Below are 12,481 nucleotides of genomic sequence, written 5' to 3' on the forward strand. Positions count from 1 at the left end.
ATAAATGGGATACCCATGTGGGATCCCTACGAGGGTCAAGATAAGGAAATTGGGTCATTAGGGCATAGACAGGGGGTGGGTAAGCAGAGTGGGCAGACTTGATGGGCTGTAGCCCTTTTCTGCCGTCATCTTCTATGTTTCTATCCAGTATCTCTAACCCCCTCCACACCATCCCTTGTGTCCAACTTCTCTTCCTTTCTGTTCCTTCCCTCCCTAAATCCCATTGCCCATCAGCTCTCTCCCTCTTTTCTATTTTTAGACCCATTATTTCTTCCCCCCAAAGTCCAGCATATGCACGTCTCTTTGAACCTCCCTTCCCTCCCTCCCTCCGTGTACTTCTACACCAGGGACCATTCCCCTGAAGGCCTGCACCCTCCCTGAAGGCCTACACCCCACCCCTGAAGGCATGCCTGTACCCCCTGAAGGCCTACACCCCACCCCTGAAGGCCTGCCTGTCTCCCATGAAGGTCTGCACCCAAGGCCTGCCTGTCCCCCCCTGAAGGCCTGCCTGTCCCCCATGAAGGCCTACCTTTCCCCCCCTGAAGGCCTGCACCCAAGGCCTGCCTGTCCCCCCCTGAAGGCCTGCCTGTCCCCCATGAAGGCCTGCACCCAAGGCCTGCCTGTCCCCCCCTGAAGGCCTGCCTGTCCCCCACGAAGGCCTGCACCCAAGGCCTGCCTGTCCCCCCCTGAAGGCTTGCCTGTCCCCCCTGAAGGTCTGCACCCAAGGCCTGCCTGTCCCCACTGAAGGCCTCCACCCAAGGCCTGCCTGTCCCCATTGAAGGTCTGCCCCAAGGCCTGCCTGTCCCCATTGAAGGCCTGCCTGTCTCCCCTGAAGGCCTGCACCCAAGGCCTGCCTGTCCCCCCCCTGAAGACTTGCCTGTCCCCCCTGAAGGTCTGCACCCAAGGCCTGCCTGTCCCCACTGAAGACCTGCACCCAAGGCCTGCCTGTCCCCATTGAAGTCCTGCCTGTCTCCCTTGAAGGCCTGCACCCAAGGCCTGCCTGTCCTCCCCTGAAGGCCTGCCTGTCCCCCCCTGAAGGCCTGCACCCAAGGCTTGCCTGTCCCCACGAAGGCCTGCACTCAAGGCCTGCCTATCCCCCCTGAAGGCCTGCACCCAAGGCCTGCCTGTCTCCCCCTAAAGGCCTGTCTGTCCCTCCTGAAGGCCTATACAACCCCCGAAGCCTCCCCCCCCCCCCCCCCCCCGGAAGGCCTGCGTGTTCCCCCTAGCCTCCCAGCATCGATTTACCTCATTTAATCAGCCTGCATAAGATCGCTAGTGTTAGCGATCTTTGCAAGCTGCCATCGGGTCTTCCGAGCTGTCTTCTCTCTGCCGCGGTCCCGCCCCCTCCTCTGATGTCAGCTTTACCATCTTTTTCCTGTCAGCGAGGACTCCTTTATTTTTATTTCAATGGCTTTTTAGATTTGTTATGCAGCACTTTTTTGGGGTCTGCTATTAAGTACTGGTCCCATTCTGACTAAAGTATGCTCCTTTCTTGTATATAGGAGTGTGTTTTTTCTAACTGGTAAGCTATCTCTTTAAATTCTGATGCCGTTGGATTTTTTTCCCCTCTAGGCATGTGTGTTTCTTTAAATTTGACATCATTAGTTCTCTAAATTGGCAGCTTCCCTACTGCTTTGCTCTCCTCCCCTGCCGAGTACTCAGCACAGTAATCTACAGCAGTGCAGTCAAGTTTTTGATTGTTAGGCAGCTTATTGTTGGTCCTCCTGATGTTTGGATCCTGAGGAAGGGGCTTTTGTCCCTGAAACCAAGCCTGGTCAAACCCTGTAGACTGGAGGAGAGTTTTACAACAAGCTTTTATCTCCCACTTTATTACCAGTTCCTGAAGAATGGGATTATCTGACTCATTAAGCTAAGTACTGTTGTTTTTGACTTGCAGCTTGTTTACTTTATTCTTCTCGGCTGGAGGTGTGGGGGGGCAGGATTTTCACTGTTATTGTATTTTGTGAATTATACTAAGAGTAATTTGCACTTTATAAAAGTTTATTCACTGCATTTATTCACACATAGGGCTAGATTCACTAAGCCCACCACTTTGTGATCCCGACCCGATTCACTAACCTTCCTCCCGATCCGCACCCGATCCAATCCGCGCATGCAAATGAGGGGAAAGGCATGCAAAGTAGGAAGGCAGCGATTCACTAAACTCAAGAAAGACACCAATTGGGCTGGCCGATCCATAAACAAGCGACTGCTGAGGACCAGTCGCTCACGTCCTTGCCGACTGTCCTGCTCTTTGCCGCCCTTAAATCCCAGCCCTGCAGCCCTGAAATTAAAGTAATACTTCCCCAATACATACCGCCCTGCTCTCTGCCTCTCTGCTCTCTGTCCTGCAGCCCTGAAATCCCTTACTTCCCCCAAAGCAACCGCCCTGCTCTCTGCCTCCCTGACTCTCCCGGCTCGCACCGCAGGGAAGGACTCTCCTGCTTTCTGCAGCTGAGTTTTTGAGCTCTTTTTTGAGCCTTTGAGAATAGGACTTCTCCATCGGGAGGAGATTGCTGGCATGCAATCTTCCTGCAGCTAGACTTATGCAGACCTGAACCTATCCTGAGAGAGCAGTCTTCAGCAGTGCCAACCTGTGGTTTTAACCTGCGGGTTTAAAGCGGGGCTGCACTACGGCATATTCTGTTCTGCTCCAGAACACGCCGCAGTGCAGCCCTGCTTTAAACCTGCGAATTAAAACCATGGGCTCGCAAAAGTCCAAAAGCAAGTCCAAAAAGCAAAAGCCACGGAGAGCAAGCGCATGCGCAGACCATCTACAGGCGCACTCTGCAGCAATCCATGCAGTCGCTGTGGGGCGTGTCTCTGATTGCATTAATTTGTATGAGGAGGCTTGGTTAATTGATTGCCCGGGAAGATTCGGTCACAGGATCACCCAGCAAAGGTAATCTTGGTGAATCTAGCCAGCTCAGCAGGTACACCTAGGAGTTGCCCTGCCAGCTGCAGACCACCCTTGCAGAGTCTATATCTTTTCCCAGGTAGAGCTGCCCCACATGTGGGGACCTCTGGTCACCAAAGTCTCACAAATCGAATGAAAAAACCACCTAAAAATAACACACCAAAAAGAGCAGATCAGAATGCACCTGTTCAACTCACTTTCAGAAGAAAAAACAGGAGAGGACAGTACACTTCACAGGAGAAGAAGGTGAAATTGAAATATGTGATCAATATCCCTCTGCAACAACTCACGACCAGGGGATAATCACCTAACGTACAGGCCCCTATGTTTATGTAACAAAATAACCAGTTTAACACCAAGCTAAATTAGCATCTTGCCAACATTTTATATGTAATACACTTTAATTCTCTAACATTCTGTATAGCGTTATCAACAAAAGCATTGCACCAGATAAGTAATTCAAAAAGTGTTAATTATAATCTCAACTTTTTAGCTCTGCAAATTAAAGTTTTCACAAAGATGCAATGAGATTCCACTTACCATCAAGTCTCTTGCTTATCTGCTCTTTTGCAAATTTGCTTATCCAACATTTTCTCAGAGTTTCAACATCTATTTTTTTTTCATGTTTTTCTTTATTTTCCCCATTACTAGATCCATTTTCCTTCAGGCATTCCGTTTTCAATAATTGTTTAGTATCGCCTTCAAAATTTTCTGCAATAGTGTGCATACTCAGTTCCTGCGATTTTTCATTTACACACCTTCCATTCAACTCTAAGACATGATCAAAATTCCCCGAGTTGCCAACAGTATTTTCAGGAAGTCGAACTGCTGTCGATGAATCAAATATTATGGTTCTGTCATGAGAGTTCGAATCTTCTGAAATATTCAGTGGTGTAGGTGGTAACTCAATTGGCTGCAATTCTACCTCCTTGTGTGTTCGTGGCGGTTTTTCTGTGATTTCAGTAAGCTTTACTAAATTGTAGCAAAGTTTTGTATATTCACTCCCCAATCTCTGGCATAGCTCATTAATAATAACATCACAGTCTCCAAGAAGTTCTACGTCAAAGTGCAGATGAGATAAAGGCTCCCTATTGATTAAGATTTGAGGCACTTCATGAGGGATGGAACCTACAAATTAAAAAAAAAAAAAAAAAAAAAAAAGATGTATAAAATTAAAGTACAAAAACAGATTTGTAAGGGTCCTCTATTCTTTCCTGGACAATCTAAAAAAGGAAAGAAGGAACCTGGAAAGCTCTCCCCCAAAATACTGTAAGCAAGCTGGAAGTATTTAAAAACAGTTACAGTATATTATAGTACTATTGCACAGTTCTGTACTAATCTTTAAGACATTTACTTAATTTATAATCTACTAAATTATAAACATGTGGGAGTACATAAAAATTCTCAAAAACAACAAAATTATACTGTAATAGTAAAACAAAAATCACATTACCTGATAGTTTTTAACGATCTTGTCTTGGCAACATTCTATAGAAAGCTTGTTCCAAAACTTCAGTATTTGCCACTGAAAAGGTCTAGTCTATATTGCTCTACATACCACATGGACACTAATCTTACAGAATAATGTGCATGTAATACATAAGTCAGAGAATGACACAGGGACAAATTTGTCCCCATCCCCACAAGTTCTCTCCCTGTCCCATCAATCCCTGCAAGCTCTATCCTCATCTGCACTAGGCCTCTCCCTCTGACCCAGCCTGCTTCTTCTGAGACAACTCAGAGTGGGCCAGGTCAGAGGAGAAGGCCCAGTACAAGCCACAGCCTTTAAATACAGCTGCTGCTGTTAGTGCAGGAGCCCAGCATGGCCAAAAACATGCAAAGGTACAACAGGGGTGCGGGATCTGATAGAAAGCTGAAGTTGGGTCCGTGGTTAATTGAATCCGCAGATACGGAGAGCCAACTGTAATATGATCATGCAGTCTGGTATTGGTGACTACTGTAAAGGTTTAGGGGGCCCTTTTACTAAAGCTTAGCACACACTAAGTACCATTTGGCCATATGTAGAAAATAGGATGCATATCATTTAGTGCATGTTAAAAAGAGATTAGGGTCTTACCTTGATAATATCCTTTCCAGTAGATAGGAACGGTATTGTTTTTTTGTTTAAATCTTTATTAATTTTCCAAAGTTAACAAAAATGCAGTACAGTATCTACACAAACAACATTATTCATATATGCATTTATAATCAATCAAAATCCCCACAGCAAGATAAGAACCTCCCCCCCCAACCAATATCTTGCAAGAGAATAAAACAATGACATTAATATCCCTCTCCCACCATCCCCCTGGGTGTGTGTGCAATATACCAACAGGATCAAAGGAAAAATACAATTACAACGCATCCATAAAAGATATCAAAGGTCCCCAGATTAATTTAAATCTCTTAGTATTATACATTATAACTGCGTTCATTTTTTCAAATCTATAAGTTAAGCATAAACTTGCCCACCAAAAATTAAAGTTAAGGCGATCCCAGTTCTTCCAGTTGCGCGTAATCATTTGTATGGCTACCCCAGTCATGACAAGGAAAAGTCGCCCTCTATATATGTCCAATGAGGGCTTCAGATGTAACATCATCCCACATATGACTGCCTCATATGTCAAAGGAATGATATTGTTGAACCGTAGGGTTATCCATACATGCTCACAAGCATTCTGCAGAAGATGTCAATCATAGTTTTTCAGCTACTCCTCCTTCTCTCCAGTTTCTGCTGTCCCCTTCAGTTCATACAAAAGCTAGCAACAGCCCTATAGAAAAAGACAGGAGAAGGAGTACAGGGAACTCCCCGAAACCAATGTGTCTGATCTGCTCAGATAAATATAAAACAATCACTGAATGGACAGTAATGCAAGTAAAACATTAGCAAGCCTCTTAGAGGAAGTTATACAAGAACATAATAGCCTAGACATTTATGGAGCTCAAACATTTTTCCCTTTTAAGTATATACAGAGACTCTTCATAATCCCATGATAGGAAAATCTTAACTGTGAAACTGACTATTAAGCTTGAGTCAGAAAGCAAGTGTATCAGATAATTGCTGAGCGGGGGAGGGGGGAGTTGGGGGGGGGTCAGCATAGCATTAACTCACGCCATACTCACAAACACAAAGGGACTGTAATAATTAAAAAAACCTCAAATACCCTTAGTGCAAATCCTGTTCTCAAAAAATGAGATTTCACTTTTTACTTCTTTACACACACACAAAAAAACAGCACAACAACAAAATGGAATCCCCCTTGAAGTGACAGTGAAGCGTGTTTGGTATACTATCGAGGATAGGAACCGGGTTCTAGGATGGGATGGGTTGGGGCGGGCGATGTTCTTCCAATTTTAAGAGTTTAAGCGGGTGGTATCTTTCTACTAGGACTAAAATTTAAAAACCCCGTTTCCACCCCATCTCCGCGAGCTCGGTCCCCCACAAATCATCTGATCCCATCCACACAAGCCTCAGTTATGATTTTATATTGAATGTATTTTATTACAGTATAAAAAGAAACAATATTTTGTACAATTGTCATTTTATAAATACAAATAATTCAGAGCAAGGATCAACAAAACCCCTGTCTCCCCTCCCCTTCACATATATCCCCTTTACTATCAAGAAAACTGAACAAGCCAAATTATTACAGAATGCTACACAGAAATATCATGCTAACAGAATACTGCAGTCACACATGACAGGAATAGTTTTAGGGGAGTGCAACTAGGGCAACTGCCCCTGGTCAGAGAGCGCCCTAAGCCAGCTGGAAGCTAAAGAAGCACTGCCTGGGTTTTGCAGTCCCCAGTTATGTCTAACACCAGCTCTAGCAGGATATATATTTCAAATCTGATATATTCTAATCACAAAATAGAAATAAAATTATTTTTTTCTATCTTTTGTCGTTTCTGGTATCTGCTTTCAATCTTCTTTTCACTCTCTTCCTTCCAGCGTCTACCCTCTCTCTCTCTTCAATCCAGCATCTGCCCCTTCCATCCACTGTCTGCCCTCTCCCCCTTCCATATAACATCTGTCTTCTTTCTATGCCCCTCTCCCCTTTCCATCCAGCTTGTGCCCCCTCTCTCCTTTTTATATGATTCATTCCAGCTTCACTGCTCTCATTTTTATCTCTCCTACACCAGATCTATCATCGTTGTCCCTCTCTGCTTATTTTTCTACTGACCCCTTCCTATCATCAATCTCTCTACTTTCTCATGCCTGTGTCTCCCCTTCCCCTCATCTAATCTCTCTACCAGCTGTTTCCTTCCTTTTTTCATTCTCCCTTCCCTCCTCCTTCTGTCCAGCAGTAACTCTCTTCCCTTCCTCCCCTCCCAGCAGCAATTCTCCTTCTCCCTCTCCAGTAGCAGCTGTCCCTTTTATCCCTTGCCCAGCAGCTTCCCAGACTCCTTTCCCTCCTCCCCTCCCAGCAGCATCTCTCCTTCTCCCTCTCCAGTAGCAGCTGTCCCTTTTTTTCCCTTACCCAGCAGCTTCCCAGACTCCAATAGTGGCTGATTCAGGAAGGCAGCCTCGGGTCCTTTGTTGGGTCGCGCCGCCTCTGAGGAAAGAGGAAATTGCATCATCAGAGGCAGCCACGACTCAGAAAAAGCCCCAAGGCTGCCTTCGTGAATCGCTGCGCTGGGAAGTAAAGGAGAGCTGCAGAGAGGGGAGAAAGCCACTGTTGGAGGCTCCCCAAGATCTCTCCGTCCCAGCGCAGACTTCAGATGTTGATCTTGACGGCCCTGCGTGGACCGGCAGGAAATTGAAGGGAGTCAATCTTGCCGACCCTGCGCAGACTGGCAAAAATTTCCTGCGGACCAGCGGTTGAAGAATTGTATCCTAAAGAACAGCTGTATCAGGAGTGACTATAAAATTGCTCCCCACTAGTGTAATTTTTCCTTCCTATCGTACCTACCTTTTACATTAACTTTAATTGATTATTGTAGTTCCTCCATTTTTCCTCTTGTGCCCATTCGTTTATATGTTATGAGATATTTGTCTTGTAACTTATCTCAAGTTCTACCTATGTAAGCCTGTGTCTTTGGGTCCCCATTAGCACTTACTTGTACACCGCTTAGAAGTTTGATTAAGCGGTATAAAATTTTTTTTTTAAATAAACTTGAATTGGACTGCGTCCAGATTGTGTGCCAGTATATAATGTTACTAATACTGTTATGATAAACACTTATCTTTCCCAGTGCTGTGCTGGATCAGGCCAATGTGTCTTTCATACACACTACTGTTCTTGTGGCACACCTTGTAGCTTTGGCTGACTTCCTTCCAGCATGTTCCTTCTCTCTCCTACCCACTTATCACCACTCGACACTGCACGGTCCAACAGCCCCCTCCCGATCGCTGTGGCCTGGGAATCTCCTTCCCTCCTTCCCCTCACTGGCGATTTTCATTTTTCTGTCTCCAAGCGGCCTGAGCCTTTTCTCAAGTCGTGTGCAGCTGCCCTAAAACTTCTCCTCTGATGCAACTTCCTGTTTCTAGTTGCGTCAAAGGAGAAGTTTCAAGCAGCCGCATGCAACTTGTGAAAAGGCTCGTGCCGCTCAAAGACAGCAAAAAGAAAATCGCCAGTGAAGGTGAGGGGAAGGGAGAGAGGGAGGGAGATGCCCAGATTGCGGCGATCGGGAGCGAGGGGGCTACTGGGTGATTAAGTGAGGCAACACGCGCAAAATACTTAACTGCGGGGACAAGGCCATTCACCACTCCACGGGGCAGTGAATGGCCTTGTCCCTGTACCCACAGCAACCAGGTTTTTTTCCTCCCAGTTTCAGTGGGTTACCCATGGCTAGCCACAAGTAACAGTCACCATGTCATTCTCTAGTCTTGAGGCATCTGGAATCTGAGACTTTGGTTCTTTTTGTAGGCGTACAAGATCCGCATACCATGGGGGCTTGGACCAACCAGGTGCTACAATAACTACTGTTCCTGTGTGATGAGCTATGCAGCAGAGTACCTGGCCTATCATGGGCCAAGGGGCAAACACACAGAGCAGCCTGGTCTCTTGCCATGGTTGAATCAATCCACCTTCTTGTTCTTTACAGTTGCCATGAGATCAAATGTCGGACGACCCCATCTTCTTACAATGGCCTGGAATGCTTTTATAGACAATGACCAATCTCCTGGATCTATAATCTGACTGCTGAGAAAATCCTCTTGAACATAGTCCACTTTGGCTACGAGCACCGCAGAGACTGCTAGCAGGTGTATTTCTGCCCAATAGAAAAATGTCTTCACCTTCTGTTGGCGCAGGGAGCACCTGGTGCTTCCCTATCTATTATGAAAAATTGGTGACAACACAAATAAAGATTCTACCTGGAAAAGCATCTTGTCCTTTACCTACTTCTTTTGACTCCATTTTCAGTACTTGTGGGAATTGTTTTCTACTTCATTTTTTTTGCCTCCCTGACTGTTGACATATAAAGATTATGTACTTACCCTGGTAAGCTCTTTTCCAGTAGATAGGTGAGATATCTTAGACAGATGAGTGGTGTCTCAATGGCAGTGTTCCATCTGCAAAAGGAATCCATTCTGGATTTTTTCTTTGTACCTCTGCTATACTTCACTGGGCTCCTACAGCAAGTACCCAAGCACTAAGAGCCACCAAATCAACATTAAGTAGAGACACCCATGGCAATCAAGTTCAGCAACAACTGTTCTGCTCAAGAAGTAACATTAGAACATCAATTGCAAACAGTCAACAAAGGCCTCAAAGGAGCTCAGAAACTACTCCCGCAGAAAAAAAGTAACATATATACAAGTATTCTTCCCAGCCCCCAAGGGCTGCCAGGCATCTAAGAAACAACTTGGAGAAGCATAAACAGATTGAGACAGTAGACAGGAACAGGAAGGTCAGGGCGGGAGTCTAGAATGTCTCACCTATCTACTAGAAAAGAGCTTACCAGGGTAAGTACATAATCTCTTTTTCCAGTGCAATAGATGAGACATTCTAAACAGATGGAATGTACAAAAGCAGTCCCCAAAAGCTAGGGCATGCTTGCTGTGCTAGCTTGTAAGGCCGAGGACCCAAAGGCAGAGTCCTATCTCGCCGCCACATCCACTCTGTAAAACTTGAAAATGTGTGTAGAGAAAAATCAAGAAAATAGGCTGATGAAATGGCCCTACAGATCCATCTGGAAATCGTGGCCTTGGAAGCGGGAGTGCCCTGCTTAACAGAATGAGTCAACAGAAACAGATGGTCAGAGAGAAAATTTGTTACTGACCTCTAGGTAGCGAAGAAGCACTCTGCGCACATCCAGTTTCTTCAAAAGGTGATCTTGCATCCTGGAATTAGGAGGTTGTAAAGCAGGCAAATGCACTTCCTGATTAACATGGAAAGCCTAAACCACTTTTGGTAGGAAGGAAGGAACCATACGCAGGGAAATCCCAGTCTCCGAGATGCGGAGGAACGGTTGCCTACAAGAAAAAGCCTGGAGTTCTGAGACCCACCACGCTGAGGTAACAGCGACCAGCATCAAGTCCAAGAGGGAAGCATCCCAAAGGGACTCATAGGGAGCCTTGGTAAGGCTCGACAGCACCAGGTTGAGGTCCCAGGAAGGGAACAGCTGCTTGACCGGCAGTCTGATGCAAAGAGCTCCCTTCAAAAATCTAGCGACATCAGGATGAGACGCCAAAGAGGAATGATGATTTCAGGCTCTAAAACAAGACAGCCTAGCTACCTGGACTCGAAGAGATGCTACAGTGAGACCTTTATCAAATTCAGCTTGCAGAGAGGCATGAATCACCAAGATCGGAGCTGAACAAGGGAGAATCTCCTGAGGCCATGGCTGCACTAGAGTGTTGAGACCCACGCTGCTGGGTTCGGATCGTCAATTAGAGAAACAATCTGCTTTCTTATTCTTTGCCATGGCCACTAGGTCGAAGCAGGGCTGGCCCCAGCGCTGCTCTATGGCTCGGAATGCTACTGTGGACAGGGCCCACTCACCCAAATCCAGAGTCTGTCTGCTAAGAAAATTAGTTTGAATACTGTTGACTCCCACCAAATGTGCTTCTGATAGCACCTGGAGATGATGTTCCACCCATAGAAAAAGGCGGTGGGTTTCCTGAGCCAGAGGGGTGCTCCATGGTGATTGACAGGCTACTGCTATTGCATTGTCAGAGAAGACCCTGACCGCTTGGACCTCCAGAGTCTTCTACAATCACATCAGAGCCAGCAAAATGGCTCTCAACTCCAATCAGTTGATTGACCATTTTCTCTGAGAGGGTGGCCAACTCCCCTGGATGGGACAACTATTGCAGTGGATTCCCTAGCCCCGAAGGCTGACATCAGGAGGCAATAAGCAGTAGAACGCACCTGCAAAGCGACTACAGGAGAAGTCATAAATCCATGCTGGCCCAAGCCTCCATAGTCCAGGGAAGACAGGTCTGTAAAGCATCCCTGTGCAGAGCCCAGCAAGAGAGTAAGGATCTACATATACTGTGGCTACCACGTACCTCAGAACCTAAAGACAGTCCCATGCTGAAGGAACTGGCAGCTCCAGAAGGGAAGAAATATGGGCACAGAGCTTCAGTCTGCGCGCCTCTGGAAGATAGACACGGCCCGCAGTCGTGTCGAAGAGAACTCCCAGATATTCCAGCAACTGTGTAGGCATTTAAGTGCTTTTTCTGTAGTTCATGATCCAACCCAGATCCTCCAGCACCTGGATCACCTGACCCTTGGCCAACAAGGGAGCCCTGATGAGCCAATCGCCCACATTTGCAATTCTCAGCACACACAAGTTATGTTCAGGTTCCATTTTTAGACATTTTAATCACACTGGATGGGACAGGTTTATCCACCACTATTTTTCACAAAGCAACAGATCGCAACAATCTTCTACAGTACACCAATTTCCACCCCAAATATCCGAGAAACAACCTTCCAATTGGTCAATTTTTAAGGCTTTATCACCTGTGCACACATAAAACTGAGTTTATTGAACGGGCAAAAGAGATGACAAATTGGTTCTTGGCAAGAGATTATCCAACCAGGGTGGTCAAACGGGCTTATAAGCGCACACTTTTTGCTCCCTGTAATTATCTATTGCAAACTTATAAGGCTGGTTCTGATTCTGGTTTAACGTGTGTTTTACCCTATTCTTCACAAGTGTTTACTATTAAAAAGATCATTAAACGACATTGGCATATGATGGGCATTCACAGTGTTTAAGCAAATTCCTAGGTTTGCATTTGCCCAACAGCACAATTTGAGGGAACGTTTGATCAGATTTCAGTATGTATCCCGCACTCAAGTTTCAGAGTCTCCTGCTGGATATAAACCAGGTGGCAAGTGCATGGTGTGTACCTATGCAGTTACCAAACAAGCTTTCATTCATCATGGCAGTATTTACACACTGTGATACACCTATGACTGCCTCACTACAGCAGCGGTATATTTGATTTTTTTTGCCCCTGCCAGAAGATCTATGTAGGCTGCACTGTGAGATCAGTATGGAACTGCATTAATGAACATCTTAGTAGAATCCGGAGGGAAGTTATGGAGGCTCCTTTATCACAGCATTGGAAGGAGTCATCTCATCAAGTGACAGATCTCAGATTTT

At 45.8% G+C, this 12,481-nt stretch overlaps 1 protein-coding gene across 3 annotated transcripts in view; it reads right to left on the reverse strand.

Moving 5' to 3' along the window:
- Positions 1 to 12,481, reverse strand: part of SIRT1 (sirtuin 1) — a 149,146-nt gene that overhangs the window by 23,749 nt on the left and 112,916 nt on the right. For all 3 annotated transcript variants that reach the window (XM_033941660.1, XM_033941657.1, XM_033941658.1), the window contains one exon: positions 3,458 to 4,045. In XM_033941660.1, the coding sequence (XP_033797551.1) occupies positions 3,458 to 4,045 (588 nt within the window). The remainder of the gene's footprint in view (positions 1 to 3,457; positions 4,046 to 12,481) is intronic.

The sequence above is a fragment of the Geotrypetes seraphini genome, chromosome 4 (genome assembly GCF_902459505.1).
Source record: "Geotrypetes seraphini chromosome 4, aGeoSer1.1, whole genome shotgun sequence".
Classification (NCBI taxonomy): Eukaryota; Metazoa; Chordata; class Amphibia; order Gymnophiona; family Dermophiidae; genus Geotrypetes; species Geotrypetes seraphini.